Raw genomic sequence first — 20,951 nt, 5'->3', positions numbered from 1 at the left:
TATGTGTGAGAGAGGTTTCCTTCCAGCAAACTATACAAATGGGAGATGGTTTGATTCATCCTTGTTTTTTGTTTTTGCTAGTGCTGGGACTCAAACCCAGGGGTCTTGTTATGCTAAGCAGGCACTCTCCATTTAGCTATATTTCCATTTCTAAATGTCTAATTTTTAACTAAATACTGCCTGCCTCATCTTATGTTTCCACATATTGTCACTAATTTTATACAGGATACTGTAGTACTATGTTATCTTGGTTCCGTTATTCTTTTTTTTTTTTTTTTTTTGGTCTTTTTCCTTTTTATCGGTACCAGGAATCGAACTCACGACTGCCTGCAGGGAGGCGCTTATGCCGCTGAGCTAAATCCCCAGCCCCTGGTTCTGTTATTCTTTACATTTTCAGGAAATACACTGTTTTTTCTTTTTTCCCTATAGTCCTTCAATACCCTTTTTAAAAGTTCAATTTTAAGCTGCGTATAGTGGCTCACACCTGTAATCCCAGCACTTAGGAGGCTGATGCAAGAGGATGGTTGTGAGTTTGAGGCCAGCCTGGGCTACAAAGTGAGCTCAAGGCCAGCATGAACTGCACAGAGAGACCCTGTCTCACACAGACAGACAGACAGACAGACAGACAGACAGACAGACACACACACACACACACACACACACACACACATACTGTTTTATTTTAGAACTTAAGGCTTTTCTAGATCAAACTTTTTTTTGGCCACTCCCAATTTAAAAACATATTTCAGAGTTTTCCTCTTAAAAAGTTTGCTCTTAAACGTGTTCACTTTCTCCATAATTTACACTCTAAAGTAAAAAAACCCAAAGGACATAATTTTGAGTACATGAAACAGGCAAAATAAGAACTTGTAAATTACTGATAGTATTAAATACTATATGCTTTTATAACTTCGATTTTGCTATTAAAAATTAACACAGTTCCTCCTCCTTTTGATGTGCCAAATTCCCCAAAGGCATGGCCCTCATCTATCCTTAAGGCTGGCCTATGACACCTCTCTCCTGCAATGTCTCAGACCAGGATGAGCAGAAAGACAGAACATAAAAGGAAGATTATCGAAGACAAACCTTTCAATCTAAATAAGAAAGGAGGAGCAAAGCAACAGAGGTTTATCAATCCTGTCATTCAAGTTAAAATACATGTCAGATAGTACAATGTCAATGAAAAGAAACTGAAGAAAGATGACTGTAGGAGCTAAACAGACTGTTCAAACCTGTAGCTGCTCTTCCAAAAATAAGTACAGGTGCACCTCCAAAGTCCATGGTGTATGTTTTCTTTGCGTTAGGACTGTACTAAAGGAGGTAAGTGCAAGTTCTCTCATGACCTGACTTTGGAGAAAAACTGAAAAACCAAAGTGTTTACATTATGCAAAAGATAAAGAACTTGAAAAAGATATAATGGATAATTGTGATGAGAAAAAGCTCAAAATAGTGAACATGCAGCACAGTGAAGTGGAAATAAATAAAAAATATTCCAAGAGTCTGTAAGCATTTCCTTACAGTTATTGAAAATAACAACTACAGCTGGTTTTGGATGTTGGGGGGGGTGATAACTGTAGTATCATCATGCATTTCCTCCTGGATTTGTGTTGAAAAAAAGTAAAAAGAATGAAGAAAAAGATGACATTTCATTTGATGATCTTATTGAACGACAGCATTCTTCTCTAGGTCCAAATGCTACCAAGAATCACTCTAGAATTTTTTCTTGCATGAAAGGAAAGGAAAAGACAAAATATGAAGACATGGCAGGAAGGAAAGCTGACTTCAAAGCAGGGAAGGCACTGGTGATCAGTGTATGCAAGGTGTTTGAACACTGGTCAGTGGTGATGAGGAGAAAGCAGATGATAAGCATTATACTCAGGGAATAGATGATGATGAGGTTCATTCTGGCAGAGTAACTGAGCCTGTATATCCTAAGAGATGTAGATAGGACAGAAATTATTGTACTCAGTCTTGAAAAGATTCACCACATATGCTTCAGATAAAGACGAAAACAAACTAAATGAAGCTTTTGGAGGTAGGGGCAAAAATGGTGAATGAAGTGACTTAGAAGAGAGGAACAAAAATAGCAGGACAGAAAAATGGAATCCTTGAGGCTTTTCCTGTTGATGAGAACCTTTTTATTGGGAACTATCTGAATGAATCAGAAGAATTAAACACATTTGACTTAGAAGAATGATAGCAAACAAATGAAGGAAAGATTAAGGCAGCTCAGCATGAGTTGAAATTGGCTACATTCTTTTTTTTACCTACAATCAATAGGATGTTTATTTCCCACCTCATTCTGGACATTCACTTTCTTCCAAAAAGGGAATATTCTCCCTATATCTCCTCTTTTGACTTTGGCTACATCTTATAGTAAGTTCATAGTAAATAAGGATAAATAGAAAATACAAAGGTCAAAAAAAAAAAAAAAAAGGAAAATACAAAGGTCATTGCAGAAAATGATTGCCGTTAAGTGTCCATCAAGTAGGGAGCGTAACTTCTTTTCTAGCTTTTGGTTTTCATAGGCATGTGCTATTATCAACAACACAAATTTACATTTAAAATACCTCTTTTGATACAGTTTTCAGTGAGTGATTCCTGTAAATGAATTCATTTGCACTATTTATGCCACTGAGTTAAATCCCCAGCTCTTTATTTTTATTTTTTAGATTTTAATGTATAATGGTCTTTACAACTTCATTGGCAAAAATGAATAGGAAAAACAGGGTTTTTCCCCCCAGAATATAGACTACATAATTTATATCCAACACTATTTTTCCCCCCAGAATATAGACTACATAATTTATATCCTTTGTATGCTTTGTATTCCTTCCTTTGTATGCTTTCAAAGTGCCTAGAATCCAGGCACTGTACTGTATAAAGAAAACTGCACAGGGTGATTCAGTTTTGTACATCTTTGGACAATTAGATGGAGATTTGAAATGGAACATGAACCTGACAGGATCAGTACCCTGTTTTTCCTATTCGTTTTTGCCAATGAAGTTGTAAAGACCATTATACATTAAAATCTAAAAAATAAAAATAAAGAGCTGGGGATTTAACTCAGTGGCATAAGTGCCTGCCTGGCAAGTGTGAGGTCATGAGTTTGAGCCTCGGTACCAAATAAATAAATAAAAATAGAACAGAAGTCAAAACTAGAACAGATGTCAACATGCAGTGTGCTTTGACTAGTATAAGTTATTGCTAAAAGAAATAGTGCAAATGAATTCATTTACAATACTACTACTTAGTTATGCTATTTACTGACAAATTACCTCTTTTACTTAAAGAAACATGTCAAAATCATACTAATTTGTAGATAGTTATATATATATATTCTTAGCAGAAAGGCAAGGAGACAGGTTTGAGTTAAATAGCAGAGAAGGCAAATAGCCCTTTTAGGTTACCAAGGCATAATGACCAGGTTATCTGTGCAGCTTGGCACAAGAATTTGTACACAGTGGTCCCAAAGATGAAACTGAGTAGCAGTGGCAACATTAGTGACCTAGAAGGCTTGGGGATGTGAGAGCTACACAGCTTTGGGATTTCTCTTCTAATAGTCCTAAAAACAGAGATGTTTCATTTTTTCCCCCCAGAATATAGACTACATAATTTATATAAATCTGATAAATTTTTAACAATTACATTTGTAGACTTTCATGTTTAAAACGCAAAGTTGTAAAAAAAAATACATAAGAAGATTGTGTTTATCAGCTGACTTGGTTCCAGTTCTATCAAAAATTTATCTAAACTTATATGAACTAAAAATCTTCAGCTGTGATCTCTCTCTCCTCTTCATATATATATATATATATATATATATATATATATATGGTCTCATTACTAAGAAAAACGTCAATAGTTTTTTGTTTGTTTGTTTGTTTTTTTGTCTTTTTCCTTTTTATCGGTACCAGGGATCGAACTCACGACTGCCTGCTTGCAAGGCAGGTGCTTATGCCGCTGAGCTAAATCCCCAGCCCCACGCCAATGGTTTTTAAAGTATTACATTATGATCCCTACATAACTGCAAGGCAATGAAATGGACTTAAATATTATCAAGATGGTTTTCTACTCTAAAAGCAACTCACATTACTAATAGAAAATTTACAAATTACAACAACACACAAAGTGGCTTAAAACAAAATTCTTCTATAAGCCTACCAAATACAGTATTATTTTAATTTGATACAGTGTCTAATTTTTAGTAGCAGGCACTATATCTAGATTGTATTGTCTTCTTTATCAGAGGAGAGTACAACTTAAGATGCTGCTGTTGAAAATGTGTGAAATTCCTCATCTATAACTGTATAAGGGTCATATGAATTTTCTCATCACTTTCTAGCTTCCTCTCGTATTTATCTAATAACACTGTTAATCTGATTGGCTCAACTTAGTCTGATGTAGCTGAATTTTTACTAGAGACAAGATACTGTAGTCCTGTTCAAAAACAGATGAATATGATATTGTCCTTCTGTTTAAATTGCCTATAATCCAAACTAGAGAGACCAAAGCAAGATGTTGTCGTGTTAAATATGCTCTTTAAAAAAAATGACATATAAGACTCGAAAAAGATGGTGGATAGATAACAGCAGGCTCCCTGATATAGTCAACTTAGATTCCAAAAATAATACAGCGTGGGGAGTCCCGAACAGAGGGAGATAGACCCTCTCGACCCAGGAACAAACTAAGCTGAATGAAAAATACTCTCCCGGTGCTACTATTGGAACAGCTACAGTCTCGGTCCTGCCACTTGAACTCACTGCCGCTGCTGCTCTTAAACTCATGCAGTGGAAATTTACCAAGCTACCCGAAAGCCCACCAGTTTCAACTCACGGGAGATGCATTCACACTAAGGATCGGAATCGGCGAACCGAACTGAGAGCCGAGCTGGCGGGGAACCCTGCATTGACTTCATCATCGGTGAGTGATGGGAATAAAAACCCTTCCATAGACAAAGAGGCTCCAACAGATGACATTCTGAGACTGGGCAGACTGACCAGAACAGGGAGCTGCAGTGACTTCAGTCAGCTACTCCCTTCTCAAGCGGGATTGGTGGAAGCACTTGACCTGGGTAACGCCCTGGACTGAGACCCAGTAGGCTAGCCCAAACCAAGTCCCTACACCTGGCAGTGCACCCTAATGCAGTGAAACCTTCAGCAAGTTGACTAATCCGGAGGGGCGAGCCCAGCATAGGCTGCCCCAGTCTGTATTTCCACAGTACACTGCAGTGGGCAGGAGTACCTAGTCAGCGCTTCAGACAAACTGTAACCAACAAAAAGAAGCTGGACCTCGTATATATACCTGTATGGAAGGAACAAAAAATATGAGAAGAGGCAACAAGAAAGGGTCCTCAGTCACCAATTCTGAGAACATTAATCCAAGAAGGGCAAATGCAAAGGAGAACGAGGTCAGCAAACATGCAATATCAGCCACGGCACTCGTAAACATAAAGTGGTATCTTCCGGACTTCATAGATGAGTTCAAAAGTGAAGTATTTAACCAAGTAAAGCAAGATATAAATACAATAAAGAAATGCTAAGCACATCTCAAGAAAAAACGGAAGAACACAAAAAAAAGGGGAGAATTGTTTGATAAAGAAAATAGAGAAAACACAGAATACATGAAGCAGGTTCAAAGAAATTACCATAAAATTAAAAACTCCATTGAAAGCTGGCAAAACTGCTTGAAAGAAACTAATGATAGATTATCCAAACTAGAGGACAGGTTTGCTGATGTAGGACCAGGGCATTACCCAGGTCATCAGGTTTGCTGATGTAGGATCATGAAAGGAAAATTTTCTTAAAAATAACAAGGAAACAAGCAGTAACAATACAAAGGCTAGCAGATGACAAGAGGATCTATAACTTAAGAATAAAGAATATGAATGAAGAAGCAGGGGTACAAACAAAGGAACTACAAAGCCTATTCACAGAAATAATTAAGGAAAACTTCCCAAACATAGGAAAAGGAAAAGATTCAGATGTATGAGGCATACAGAACTCCAGCCACCTACAACCAAAACAGAACTACACCCAGGCATATAATAATCAAGATCCCAAAAATCCAATATAAGAACAGAATATTAAAAGCTGTCAGAGACAAGAAACAAATTACTTACAAGGGAAAGCCCATCAGAATTATAGCAGACTTCTCTGCACAAACCATCAAATTGAGAAGAGTATGGTGCGAAGTATTCCAAGTCCTGAAAGAAAATAACCTCCAGCCCAGATTGATGTACCCTGAAAAAATGTCCCTGGAAATTAATGGAGAAACAAGATGCTTCCAAGATAAAGAGGAACCGAGGGAATCGCAACCACCAATCCAACCCTACAGAGAATACTACAGGACATTCTAAAGAGAGAGAAAAGCACCAGGATTTCAGGAACAGTGGCAAAGAGGCCCCAATGAATGGAGCAAAAAGTGAAATGAAGAAGACAGACAACTAATGATGGAAAAAGAGCACAAGAGAAATAAAAGGCAGAGAAAGTTGGATATAATTTCTACTATAGAGGGCCTAAATACACTAAATTTAAGGGAAAAAAAGAGAAAATCACAGGCAGAGTGGATCAAGTGGTAGGATCCACAGAGATGCTCTTTATAGGAGATATAATTAACCTGAAGAAAGGTATATGGACCAAAATCAAATATGAGAAAACAGAACTCTATGTGATAGGGAACCAGAGAGTAATAGGGGCAACTGGACCAGTATTTATGGATAGGTTGGAAAGACAGGCTTTAATAAGTAAAGAAATACAACTAGAGATCTAGTCCAGGAATGAAAAAGTTCAGAAACAGTTAAATAGCAGGTTGCCCTCCCAATATAAAATCGATGATGTTGGGGAGACCCAAAAATACTCAGTATACCCTGGGGGAGAAAAAGGGGGAGGAATAGTCTTAAAAAAGACAGCAGAGGGGCTGGGATTTAGCTCAGCGGCGTAAGCGCCTGCCTTGCAAGCAGGCAGTTGTGAGTTCGATCCCTGGTACCGATAAAAAAGAAAAAGACCAAAAAAAAAAAAAAAAAAAAAAGACAGCAGAAGATATTGCTAATAGTGTATCAGGAATTAAAACCCATATTACTCACACCATGCTGCTTAGATAAAACTTATTCCATCCCAGTTTGTATACAAGCACTAGATCTGAGGGCACAGACAGCTATCCCAAAAATATCAGGATATAGCACAGTAATCATCTTTAATTTCCTATTAACTTAATCTGGATCCCTGTATAACTTATACTGTTATATCGTGACTGATCTTAGTGAAATCTGATTTGTTTGATTGCTGCTTGTTTTTAACAGATTTTACTCCGAACTGTTAGATTGATAGTATCAAGTCAGAGAGTATAGACAACTATATTGAAAATGACAATGATTCACTACAATACCCATTCTGATTTGATTACTACCTGTTTTTGTAGTTCTACACTATCTACAAAGTTGTATTTCTATTAATACTGTTATATATTCAATTATACTTTATCTGATGATATAGCCAATTCTATTGATGATAACAAGAGACAACACAGTAACCATGGTGGAACTCCTTGTACAGCAGTTTTATGTCTTTTTAGTTTTAGGTGTCTACAGGATTATGTTTTGTTCTGTCCTGTTTTGTTCTGTTTCTCCCTCTAATATAGAAAGGATAGAAATACATATTAAGACTCATGCTTGCGTAAAACCTATAAACAGTTTACAAGAACTGATCTTATGATACATGATGAAATGAACAAATGCGTTGAAGGAAAAAAAGGCTTATCCAGTGCTGACTCTGGAGTGTCATGATGTGAAACCCAGTAATACTATTAGTCTTTGTTCAGAGCAATTTTAGTCTGCTTTAGTTTATTTTAATCTCAACATAAATGAAGATATGGATAAATGCGTACATGTTTAAGTGTACAGGATTGACAGCCATATTACTAAGTTTTTATTAGGTAGGGATTTTTTTTTGAATCAGTACTGGGGATCGAACTCACGACTGCTTGCTTGTAAGGCAGTTGCTTATGCCACTGAGCTAAATCCTCAGTCCCTAAGTTTTTATTAGATAGTTGAACAGAACTATTTGCAGTCTCTCTGTAAGAATTCCCATTTATATGTTCCACTTTTGTATCTTGAACAATTATTTGTAAGAGGGCAATATGTAAACATCAACAACTGATTTACTACTGTTTTTTTATTTGAAAGTATGTACTATTTCTATCTGTTTTCCGTGGTTTTGTCTTTCTTTAAATTTTTTTTTTAAAATGACATACATGGGGCTGGGGATTTAGCTCAGCGGCATAAACACCTGCCTTGCAAGCAGGCGGTTGTAAGTTCAATCCTCGGTACCGATTAAAAAAAAATTTTAAAAAAAGACATACAAATGATGATGAGATAACACTGGAGAAGTAAACCAATTAGAAAATTGTAAGATAATTTCATAAAAGAGTAAATGAGAGTTGGGACTTGAATAAAGATTTTGGTAGGAGTAGGAAAAAGTGAAAAAGGGGTACTACATGCAGAATGAACATAAAAAAATCAATGTTCAGAAAGCACTCTGACAAAAGCAACTAAATCCAGGGAACAGGTGAATTAGCACTGGACTAGTGAGACTTTTAAGTATCTTGCTAACCATTTCTAGATCACTAGGCATAACAATGACTTCTAATTATTTTCAAAACTCAAACCTTCTCTCAAGAGGAAAACAGCTTGTCACTACTAAGGATATTAAGAGAAAAGTGCCACAGGCTTAGAAAAACATATATGATGCTTTCATTTCCAAAGATTTCTCCCCTACTTAAACTTACCATTTTGTCTTGAAGCTATATTACACACCCCACAGAAATTGCAATGTTTTAATTACAGAAACACAGAATTATAGGAACTCTTAGACATTACCTTAGTTCAACTTGTTACTTCTTTGTGAATAGCCACTGTGCCAGGACCAATCAGTAGTCTTTGGAAGGCTACTTCCAACAGTTTCTTAAGACAGCCCATATTGAACAGAAACAGCTTTATTAGAAAATTCTTCCATATATTAAATCAAAAATTTCCTGCCTCTAATTTGTACCTGTTGTTCTAACGATGACCTCCAGAGTTAGGGAGTAAGTCTAATAATACTTCAATATTTAAAAGTACCAAATCTTCCTCCCCAAATTAAGTATCTATAGGCATAATAAATACATCGAGATAAAAAGCTCATCAGACATGACTTTCTGGAATGATATAAATCTCAACTTTATTAGGTATGCAACCATAGGTTTAGCTTTCTTTATAATAAAACAGGAATAACATATGTATGTTACAAAATGAACAAACTTTTGAAGACAATGATAAATAAAGTAAGCTACATGCAAAAGAAAAAATATTGTATGACTCTACTTATGTAAGATATAGTACCTAAAGCAATCAAATTCATAAGACACAGAAAGTAAAATGGTGGAGCCAGGCGTGGTAGCTCACACCTATAATCCCAGCACTTGGAAGGCTGAGGCAGGAGGATCCTTGTGAGTTCAAGACCAGCCTGGGCTACAAAGTGAGCTCAAGGCCAGCCTGAACTGCATAGAGAGACCCTGTCTCAAAAAGACAAAAAAAGAAAGTAAAATGGGTGTTTGCCAGGGACTGTAGGTTATGCAAACAGTTATTTTTTAAAGAGGTTTCAACTGGATAAGATGAAAGAATTCCAAACTGAGTGCGGTAGTACACGCGTATGATCCCAGCACTCAAGAGCCTGAGGCAGCAGGATTCCTGTCAGTTCAAGGCCAGCCTGGGCTACATAATGAGTTCAAGTCCAGTCTAAAATACATGGTGAGAAAAAAAAATTCACTTGTCTATGAGTTTGTGCTCAGCATAAGTTCTCAGGAATCTTGCAGATATGGGGAGGGAGAAGACAGGAATGACAAACTTCTGGGTACTAATGACTGATTTTAAATAATACATATTTATTGTGCAATGCAGTTTCTATAAATATAGATCCAATATTAAGCTCTCATCCACACCAGTGTAGCAGAGTAGATGAAGAAAAAAAAATCTAAAACTTAGAAGGGTTATTTTACAAATACATTCTTATTTTGTCCAAGAGGATATTTCTCTGCAATTAGTACAATTCATAGTAGGAATGGAGAAAACAATGTTAAGATACTTGAATAAAGAAGTCAGGTCTTAACCTTCCCCTCATCAATGAATATTAAATTTATTTAAAATAATAACAAAGCTTGGCATGGTGGTACAAGCCAGTAATTCCAGCACTCAAGACGCTGAGACAGGAGGAATGCTGAGCTCAAAACCAGACTGGCTACATACTGAGTTCAAGGCCAGGCTGAGCTACAAAGTGAGATTTGTCTTAAAAGAACAAAACAAAGCAAGTCCAATCGTCAGAGAACGCTCCCATTCTTTAAAAGAAATTGAGGTTCAAATGAACCAAAGTGACAGACAAGCACGCCTACACGTGGAAATGCATTTAGGTCTACTCCTCCCTATAATGGAAAAAGCAGAAATTTTAATACTGAATCATTTTCACTTGAACGTATTATGGAGGGCTGCAGGTTATGGCCTGTAATGGAGTGACTACAGAGTATGTGCAAAGCCCTGGGTTTGATCTCCAGCACTGCGGGGTTGGAAGGGGGAGACATACGGAGAACAAGTGTGCTGTAGTTTGTATCTAGATGTCCCCCCAAACTCTCAGGCAGGCCTTTTCAGAGGTGGCTCCATCTAGTGTGCGTGATGCTGGGATGAAGGATGAGATGCTGGAACTGACTTATAGCAATGTTTAAGGGTGTTCCACCATGGGTATGAGGGCTACCCAACCTGGTAGTCTGGACAAAAGAGGACTGCTGTTGTCGTTGCTTGCTGTTTTGACATCTTCTGCCTGCCATGAACTGTTTTTCCTCTCCGATGCTCTCTGCTATGCCACCTGCCTGGGAATTAGGTGATTATAGACTGAAAATCCTATAAACTATGAGTCAAAGTAAACCTTTCTTTCTTTAATTTCAGTAGTTGGGTAATTTGCCTCAGCAACAAGAAAAGTAACTAAGGCAAAAGACATGGTTAAAAAGCCCAGATTAAGCCTGGCGTGGTGGCTCACGTCTGTAACCCCAGCACTCGGGAGGCTGAGGCAGGAGGATTGTTGCTAGTTCGAGACCAGCCTGGGCTACAAAGTGAGCTCAAGGCCAGCCTGAACTGCATAAAGAGAACCTGTCTCAAACACACACACACACACACACACACACACACACACACACACAAACAAAGCCCAGATTAGAGAAAACAGAATTCCTAAGGACACAAACAAGCAGTCTAGAAATTCCGTAACAAAAATTGAGTCACCAAAAAATTCAAACTTGAATTAAACTCAATGCTTGTGAAGGTTACAAAAAAAGTGATTCCATAAAAGCCGTATAACTTACCATGATTCAGTCATACAAATTAATTAGAATTGCTATTTTAATGGGGTTGGGGGTTTAGCTCAGTGGCACAAATGCCTGCTTGGCAAGCATGAGGTCATGAGTTCAATTTTACTTTACTGCAAGTTAAGATCCCTGTAGATATGTTATAACTTAATCATAGGAAAGCACTTGATAGACTCTTTCATGATATCCATACAAACAAAATGTCACACTGGACTGCCAATAATAGGTGGAACTGAAAGTTACTGAACAACTATGAAGCATACTAAGGGCTAGAGATATAGCTCAGCAGCACAGTGCCTGCCTGGCAAGCACAAAGTCCTGAGTTCAATTCCCAGAAGCAAAAAAAAAAAAACAAAAAACAAAAAAAAACAAAACCAAACAATAAAAATCATGTTAACAGATTGGTGTTAACTTGAAGAAGTCTAATTGAACTGCATTCTTCTGGGTAATTTATTCTTTCATTTTACTATTTTTTTTAATCAACAATTTGAGTGAAGACCTACCTATTGAATATGAAAATGATCTTCCTCCTTACAAATCAGAAAAATGCCTAAATCAAGATTAATAAACAAAATTTGGAAGCTTTTTACTTAAGTTTTAAAACTTCATTTCAGGAAAACAGGGCTTGGAAGACTGTTCAACAACAATCCATGTAAAGGAATGTTGATGCTACTGGCTCATATTAAGTAACAATTTAAAACAGTTAATAATTAACAGTTTTAAAATATATTATGGCCAGGGATATAACTCAGCACAACAGTACCTGCCTGGCAAAAGTGAGGTCATGAGTTCGATTTCTGACACCCCCCCCCCCAAAATGTGTGTGTGTGTACAATAGAATCTAACTACTATTTAAAAGTAATAGCTTCTGTCTAGATGTCGGCCCCCCCAAAGCCTCATGCAGTCATAGGTTGGGCTTTAAGGGCATGCATGACTGGACCTAGGACGTGTGATACTGGAATTAAGGATGTGATGCTACGATTAAGGGTCCTCCATCCTGGCTGTGTCCCTAAAGGACAGGTAACCTGAAGTATGAAGGACAGAAAGAGCTGCTGCTGTCACTTGCTATTTGCTGGTTGCTACTTCGCTGCTGGCTGCCTGTCCTGCTTTGCCATGGAGTGTTCCTCTGTGATGCCCCTCTGCCATGATTCCTTGCCTTGGAGAAGCTGACTATGGACCAAAACTTCTACAAACCATGGCAAACCATTTCAAACCATGAAATAAACCTTTTCTCCTTTAAGTTTGGATGTTGCATATTTTGTCTCTGCAACCAGAAATGACAAGCAGTGAGAGTTAATTTAAAAATAACCATCATTGGGGCCAAGGATATAGCTCAGTGGCACACCACCTGCCTGGCAAGCATGAGATTGCCAGTTCAATTCCCAGTAACAAAAAATAAAGTAAAATAGAATTTAAAAAAACCTTTTTTTTTCACTTTACAAAAAGATGCATGCAGCACAAGATCCTGAGTTTGATCCACTGTAACAAATAAAAATAAGACCAAAACAAACATGAATGAATTATATTAGCAAAGAAATTAAGTAGACTGGGATTATTTGTGTTGCAGAAGAAGAGAATGTTCAGAGTGTATGGAGGAGAGAAAGGTTCAGCAAGGACTTGCTAGTAATCTTCAATTATTTAAAGGGTCACTCATGAACTGGGGATATAGCTCAGCTAAATAATTCAGAACTTGTCTCGCATGCAGGAGACTCCCAGTAGTAGAAAAATTAGTAAAGGGGTCATTCATCAGAAAAGGTGGTGTACTTGGAAAAAGTAAACGGGGTGAGAAACAGTATCAACTTTGATGCATAAAACCTGGATTCTCATCCAGGTTTTGGATCCATCACCTGCTGTTATTCGATTCAAGGTGAGATATTAGGTTTCCTTATCTCGGAAATGAAATCTACCTTATAAATATATAAAAATTAAAAGGAAAATCTTTATAGGCTGCCTGGTATAACCCAACACACAATGTCAGCTCCCTTCCCTAGATTTTGCTGAATGATTTTGGAACAGTGTTTTTCAAACTGAGAGCGTAAAACACATTAATGGGTCACAAAATTAGCTTCCTGAGTGGCAACTGGTATTTTTTTCCCCTAATGAAACAGATCAGAAAATATTACAGTGTATCATTAATAGTATCCAGACTTTTGTAAAATTTGTTTCAGTTATCATTATGTGTATTAGGTTATCATTTTATGAACCTGCCCCCCACTCCCAGGGTAAGAAAGTCACAAGCTGTAGACAACTATTGCTTAAATGTATTCTAAGAACTAATTCCTTGGGAGCTCACTTAAATTTAGGAAACAGCTGGGCATGAGAGCACATCTATAATCCCAGCACCCAGAAAGTTTAAGTAGGAGGACTGCAGCAAGTTTGAGGCCAGTCTGGGTTACATAGTGAGACCCTGTCTCAAACAAACAAACAAACAAACAGTTGAGAATACAAACCATCACTTTTAGAGATTATGTTCAGTATACATTTGCATTTCCGAGAAGTCCAACATTAAAGAAATCTGTTTATTTTTGTTAACCTGTTCCTCCCACATTTATCTGACCCCTATCTAGTTATTTCTCACCATGGTACCTATTGGAACCTTCAGGACTAGCATTTTGTGGTACATACACTTTGGAGTAATCTATTCCCTTTGGGTGAAAAAGAGGTTCAATAGGTATAAATCATATAAGATTTTTAGCTTGCCAAGAAAGAAAAAAAAAATCTTGCTTCGTGAAATCTGCCACTGACATCCACCCTCTCCAAAGAACTTTAATATGATTTATCCAACTTTTAATTAACACAAATATTTTCAGAAAAAGCATAGGACATCTATACTATCAAGATATAAAGCCAAGGGGCTGGGGATTTATCTCAGCGGCATAAGCACCTGCCTTGCAAGCAGGCAGTCGTGAGTTCTATCCCTGGTACCAATAAAAACGAAAACGAAAAAAAAAAAAAAAAAAAGATATAAAGCCAAGGCCAGGCATGGTGGCTCATGCCTATAATCCCACCGCTCGGGAGGCTGAGGCAGGAGGGTTGTTGGGAGTTCAACAGACCAGCCTGGGCTACAAGTGAGCTCAAGGCCAGCTTGAACTGTATAGGGAGACCCTGTCTCAAAAAGACCAAGAAAAAAAAAAAAAAAAAAAAGATATAAAGCCAAGAAATGGGTATAGTGGCTCACTACTGTAATCCCAGCACTTGGGAGGCTGAGACAGGAGGAACATTGCAAATTCAAAACCAGCTGTGGCTACAAAGTGAGCCCACAGCAAGGTTGAACTGCACAGTAAGACCCTGGCTCCAAAAACAAAACGAAACAGCCAGATTAGAGCAGTAAGCAGCAACCATGTGGTTGAAAGATAGTCCTGGCACAGTGTCTAAGACTTGATTTACCTTAACAAATATAAAAAACTAAAGAAGCCAAAGGCTTAATCATCTTCAAGTGAGGTCAATGCATTCTAATAATACATAATCTAAAATGGGCTGATGAGTGCACCACATCTTTATTATTATGAGTATCACCATCAGCACTTGGAAGAGGCACATGTGGTTATGTGAATGATTCTGGGTTCTTTTAAAGTGCACACATACCCAGAATTCCTTTGGGAAGACGTGATTTCACATTTATATGAAAACCTGTCACTACATTAGTTCTAATAATACTTAGTATCATTTAAGCACAAAATAAAGGCCTGACATCACATATTCAGCAGTACTGCCATCATTCACGCCTAACTAGGGAGTTACAAATACTTTTTGTAGTTACCAAAGCATAACATTTCTACCCATTTTTCTCCACTCTCAGACTCCCTTTTCCCCAGACTCCAAAGCCACCTTCTGCTTAAAGTTTGTCCCAACTACTTTGGACCATTATTTTCTCCTCAGTTTCTGAGCACTGTCATTACTTTTAGTTAGTTCTATGATGCTTCCAGCAATTTACTGTATACATTCTACCTTACTTAACTGCATAAACCTTAGCTCCTACCATGACTATAACTACTTTGTGAACAGACATCAACACTTAAATATCTCCCCTAACAGCGTGTAAGAGCTCACTAAATTCATCTTGATTTAAAGAACTAGGCTTAAGCGTAACAGCAACCAGTTTTGGAGAACGTATTACGTGCCACACACTGTGCTAAAAGTATACACAGATGATCTCAATCTTCACAACTTTATAGAGGTAAGAACTATAAATTTCTCCATCCAATAAAAGAAAAAAGTGAAGCTTAAAATAAATGGCAAAAGAAAGGTCTGAATCCAAGCAAAGTTCAAAACTTCTAAATTCCAGCCCTCTAGTACCACTCTAGGAAGAATTTTCATTTTACTAAGGAAGTTAAAAGGTTCTGTTCCAACAAAGAATAGAAACATTTTAGCTAATGCTAAAACTCAAAATAAGATGAAGAGAATGAGAATTTCACGCAGATATCTGCATTGTCTCAATAAAATAAAAGGGAAAAAGCCTCCCATGCCATTTATGAAAGTAGTATTAAAGTGTGGGTCACAATTTCATCAAGAAGTGCTTTATCTCAATATAGCTTTAGTTTAGGTTTTTAAATAGGGCTCCTTTTCTCTCCCCCCGAAAGACAGGGAAATGAAAGATGGTTTTGATAACTACAGTTCCAAAGCTCCGAAAAACACCAGATCCAATTCGTGTTTAAAAAGTAAGAACCAGGGGTCTAGTTCCACCCATACTCTTTCTTCGCACAAAGCACCAGCATTTTCACACAAAGCAGGCTTCACCCTCTACCCAAACGAAGAGCAGATTCACACAGCTTTCCGTTCCCCTCTGGAAATACATCCATCTCGATCGTGTCCAAAACACTGACCGCGGCACCGACAACTCTCGAATGCCCCACCCCCACCCAGCACCCAATGACACCTCACCAAGCAGACCCTCCCCGACATCCAAAAGGCCTGGGCCACCATCCAGAAGCCAGAATTTCACACAAAGCAAGATCACTTCCGACATAGCAGTTTCTCAGCTCTACTCCTCCAAGCGTAAAGACCTTCTTCAGCTGTACCAACCCACAGATCCCAAGCGAGACCGGCACCCAGTCCCCGACCCCTATGATAACTAACTACACCCCCTTGTCCTTAGGCACGTTTCGAACCCCCAATCCGATTCCAGCTGACCTATCTGTGACCCAAGTAAGAAACCCACTAGTCCCCGCGAGGGAGCCGATCGTACCACACAAAGCCCGCCGTCCGGCCCAGGGGACCTTCGCCCAGGCCGACACCCCGCGCTCACCAGCTCTCCGCCTCCTCCTCCCAGCCTGACAGGCGCTCCAGCTCGTCGGGCCGCAGCGGCTCCACCTCGTCCAACAGGCCGCCCTCGCCCGCCGCCAGCAAAGAGGTGGCGTCCCGCAGCTCCTCGCCGCTCGTCCGCCTCGGGCCCGACCCGGCCCCGCCGCCTGCTTTGACGCCGAGGCCCAAGGGGAAGCCCCGCGGGGACGCCGCCCCGGAGGACGGGGTGCACCCGCCGGCCCGCGCCGGACTGCCGGGCCCGAAGGAGCCTGCGCCCTGCACGGCCCCCGAGCGGCTCCTCAGCTGCTCGTTCTGCTTCTCCAGCTTCTTCACCAGCTCCTGCAGCTTCCGCACCTCCTGGTCCGCGTTCACGTTGGAGTTAACGTCCTCCATCCCGGGCGCGCCGCCCGCCGCCGGCTCGCACTCACAGCGACAGGGAGAGCCGGGCGAGAGAGGCGCCGCCGCCGCTCAATCCAGCCGAGGCGCCGTCATAGAGCAGGGCCAGGCCCCACCGCCAGGGTCCCCCAGCTCAGGTTCCGAAGCGCCGCTGGCCCCAGCCGAGGCGCCTCATCTGCGCCGGCTCCGGGATTGGGGGAGGCGGCGCCAACATCCGGCCGCTAGCGCCATCTTCCCTCCGTCCCTCCGCCCCCCGCGGTTCAGCCCGGTCGGTGACCTCAGAGCGTCGGCGGTGGATGTGGTCGCCTGCGGGCGCTGAGAGGACCGAGCCCAGAGCTCGCGGCGGGAAGGGAGGGGTGGGGCGGGGCCAATGTGTGGGCGGGGTTTGTGCCGGAAGGGGCGTGGCGGAAGCCACTCCCGCCTCCTCCCCCACCCAGATTCTAGCTGAAAGGTTCGGGGCGGGTGGGGCGGAGCTGTGAACCAGACTCCAGCGCGGCCCCACCAGTAGGTGTTAAATGATTGGCGTGTCGCGCATTCACAACCCCAAACAAGGCTGTGGGCAATCGCAGGCCTGTCCTGCCCCCACTCGGGTCTAGTGGGTGAGCTCGCCTGCTTTTCAGCGAATGCTGTGTTTAGTTGGTGTTTACTTAAAATCGGAGATAGCGCTGGCAGAGCCACAGAGACCCGTCTGTGGTCCGTTCTTCCCCTAAAAACGAGAAGCCCGACCCCCAAAAGGCTGATCTCTTAAACGGTTAACTTCTCTGTCTACCATCAAAATAATTACCATAATTACTTACTACTGGCCAGACACTGTGCTAAGCACTTTCAGGGCATTATCTCATCGGTTAAAACACAGTTTTTCTGATTTAAAGTTTACCGCACGGTGGCACAGAAGCGGGGCGTACAAAACCGTTGCTCTCTTTGCCTTTCAACCTTCGTTGATCCACGGACTGCGGAAAAAGTTTTTCATAGTGTGTCTCCACGTTTTCAAAAGTTGTAAACTGAAAAGACTTAAACATATTGACAGATCACGTAAAATGTTGAGAGGTGTGTGAATGCACAAATCTGTCTCGTGGTGCCCATTTATAACGCGTCTTGGTGGCAGCAAAACCAAACTCAGATGTTTTGTTTCAGTCACATTCTCCCGCCTCTTAAGAGTCCACAGAGAACTCCTTGATTTGGGTTTTGCAGCTTTCCTCCAATGCCCCCTCCGCCCTTACCCAACTGCGATCCGGTCCTTTTACACCCGGGTGTGGACTCTTACGACGAGGATTTATTTACTTCTACTTTTGCTCCTCCCTGCGCTGCATTTTCCTTGTCTAGAATATCTAACCTGGGGGGTGGGGATTTAGCTCAGCAGCATAAGTGTGCCTGCTGTGCAAGCAGGGGGTCGTGAGTTCGATCCCCGGTACCGATAAAAAGGAAAAAGTAAAAAAAAAAAAGAATATCCAACCTGCCAGATCTGATTCCTTTTCTAGAAAACTACGTTTATCTAGGAAACATCTTCCTAACAATTTCGCAAAGAACTAGTTATTCTTATTTGGGCATTTTCTGATCAGTGGTTCTTTGCAGATGTTTGCATATTTTAAATGAATTTTTTCTTTATTTTTGTGTCAAATTATAAGGAACCATACATTTTGCTTGCTATGTCTAGTAGAGTGAACATTCAATACCTAGTTTGTTGAAAGTCTAAGAGAATGTAAATTCTGACTGGTTAAGAACCAGATATTTATTCATAGAAAAAGATGTTAGTATATTAAAATTTGCTATCTAGTATTTTTCTAGCTATGCAGACCCAGTAAAACGGTGTCATTTTTTGCTAACATGAAATAATTGTGAGGTAGCATTATCAATACAATGGACACCCAAATGTCATTTCTCACATATCTGAACTCGTTGCCTAGAGGATTAAACAACATAACTACTTCATATATATCAGTTTTCACTTGTATTTTGTGGTATGAGAAATAAATTCCAACTATCCAGTTTCTGTCAGGAAAACCCTTCAACTATATTCCAGGAAAAGAATAGCACACTCAACATTATGAAGTTAGTGCTAATATTTTATGGCTCAAGAAGTGATGTAGTGTGGAAAAATGAACTGCAGATCAAAAAGCCTGATGGCAGATGTTAGCCGTACTGTAAATATGATGTCTGACCTTAATCTCTAGTCCCTTTCTCTGACTCTTACCTTTTTGTAGAGTATGTGAATTGAATGATCTCCAATATTTCATCCAGTTCCAAACAGGAAAAAAATTCTAATTCATCATCATGGTTATAAAACAAATGCAAATACAGACATGCAGAGAAGTTCATAGTAGATAAACTTGGATTTTTTAATCTGATTGCCTTATCCTGTATTTTTTTAACCTGATAAACATTGAGTGTCTACTCAACTGCAGGCGCTATTCTAGGCACTTGGATGCCTAATAGGCCCCTTAAATTCAAAACTGAACTTGCAACTCTTATAGACACACACACACTACTCACACATGCCCTTATGCTTGCCCTGTAGCACATCATGTGGTAAATAACAGCTCTTATCTTTGAGATGTTCTGGCTAAAATACTTGAGAGAATCCTTACCATCTCTCTCTCTGAGATAAAGTCTCATTAAGTGTTTCAGGCTGGTCTTGAACCCATTATGTAGCCAGGTTGACCTCAAACTCATGGTGATCTTTTTGCCTCTGCTTCCCAAGTGCTAGCATTATAGGCGTGTGCCACCATGCCCAGCTGTGCCTCTTTCCTTCATCACATCCATTCCTTGAGCATGTCATGTTAGCTGTGCATTCAAAATATGTTGAAATACTTCCCAACACCTCTGCTGCTATCACTCGAGTTCAAATTGCCATCTTCTGTTTGTCTAGATCACTGTGGTACTCTCTTAATGGTCTCTTTCACTTGGCTGCTGTCTATTGTGTATAAACCATATGATCTTCATGTGAGGAACTTCAGGTTATTCCCCTGCTCAGAAGTCTTCCCAGAAGTTCCAAACATACTTCACATTCATAGTCCTTTCCTTGGCTGGAAGGCTTTAGACATATGGTGACTTCTACAAATACAAGACGTCATTGGCTATTACTCTGCCCCACCCTCACACTATGCCTGCCACGCTGGCCTGCTTGATGTTCTTCAAACAAGCCAAGCAGGTTTCTACTTCAGGAACTTTGTACTCACTGTTCCATGGATTGGTTATTCCTCTAGACTGTCACGGCAATGACTGCTCAAATACCTCCTATGTTGGTTGTCCTCATGATCACTATCTTCATATCCTTGTCATTGTCCATTTTCTTATCCTTTTTCATTTTTTCTTAGACATATTTTTCTTGTTTAGTGCATGTGTCAGCCCAGGGAGAATGTGAGTTGTGCAACAAGATTCACAGTTGAGGGGGCTGGGGATTTAGCTCAGCAGCATAAGCGCCTGCCTTACAAGCAGGCAGTTGTGAGTTCGATCCCTGGTACCGATAAAAAGACAAAGACAAAAAAAAGAAAAAGGAAGAAAAAAAAAAGATTCACAGTTGCGTCCCCAGTGCCTGCAACAATGCCTAATACATAGTAAGTGCCTGATAATTATTTGTAAGACAAATGGACTTAGATCAAGTGAAGTCTCCTAAAATGGCATGTTAGATCAACTTGTTGATTATGCCCCAAATCATTAAAATGGAAATTATAGTCATTTTGAATGATTGGGTTTTGAAGTTATGTTTTCCTCTTCCAAAAGAGCAACATGCCACACTACATCCATCATCCTCAAACTAGGTCATGCTCCAGCTCCTGAGTGCCAATAGCTGTTAAGAATTGCTGAGAAAATAGTCTCAGGTTCTCTCATTGAAAATGATGAAGAATATTTCATTCCTTTCTGAAACCTGCAAGGACAGGTTAATTAGAACACTTTGTCTTCTCTGGTGATTCAGAAGGGTAAGCACATAT

At 39.9% G+C, this 20,951-nt stretch overlaps 1 protein-coding gene across 4 annotated transcripts in view; it reads right to left on the bottom strand.

The window, feature by feature from the left end:
• The window catches only part of Slain2 (SLAIN motif family member 2), an 84,128-nt gene extending 66,752 nt beyond the window's left edge, over positions 1-17,376 (bottom strand). For 2 of the 4 annotated variants that reach the window (XM_063240566.1, XM_063240567.1), the window contains exon 1: positions 16,631-17,376. In XM_063240566.1, coding sequence (XP_063096636.1) covers positions 16,631-17,019 — 389 coding nt within the window. In that variant the 5' untranslated portion in view covers positions 17,020-17,376. The remainder of the gene's footprint in view (positions 1-16,630) is intronic. The other 2 variants (XM_005008517.4, XM_063240568.1) reach the window with 1 other exon arrangement.
• Between the last annotated feature and the right edge of the window lie 3,575 nt (positions 17,377-20,951).

Source organism: Cavia porcellus, unplaced genomic scaffold (assembly GCF_034190915.1).
Source record: "Cavia porcellus strain 051 isolate PalLab524CR breed Dunkin Hartley unplaced genomic scaffold, mCavPor4.1 scaffold_30, whole genome shotgun sequence".
Classification (NCBI taxonomy): Eukaryota; Metazoa; Chordata; class Mammalia; order Rodentia; family Caviidae; genus Cavia; species Cavia porcellus.
This window is presented reverse-complemented; position numbering and strand designations above follow the sequence as displayed.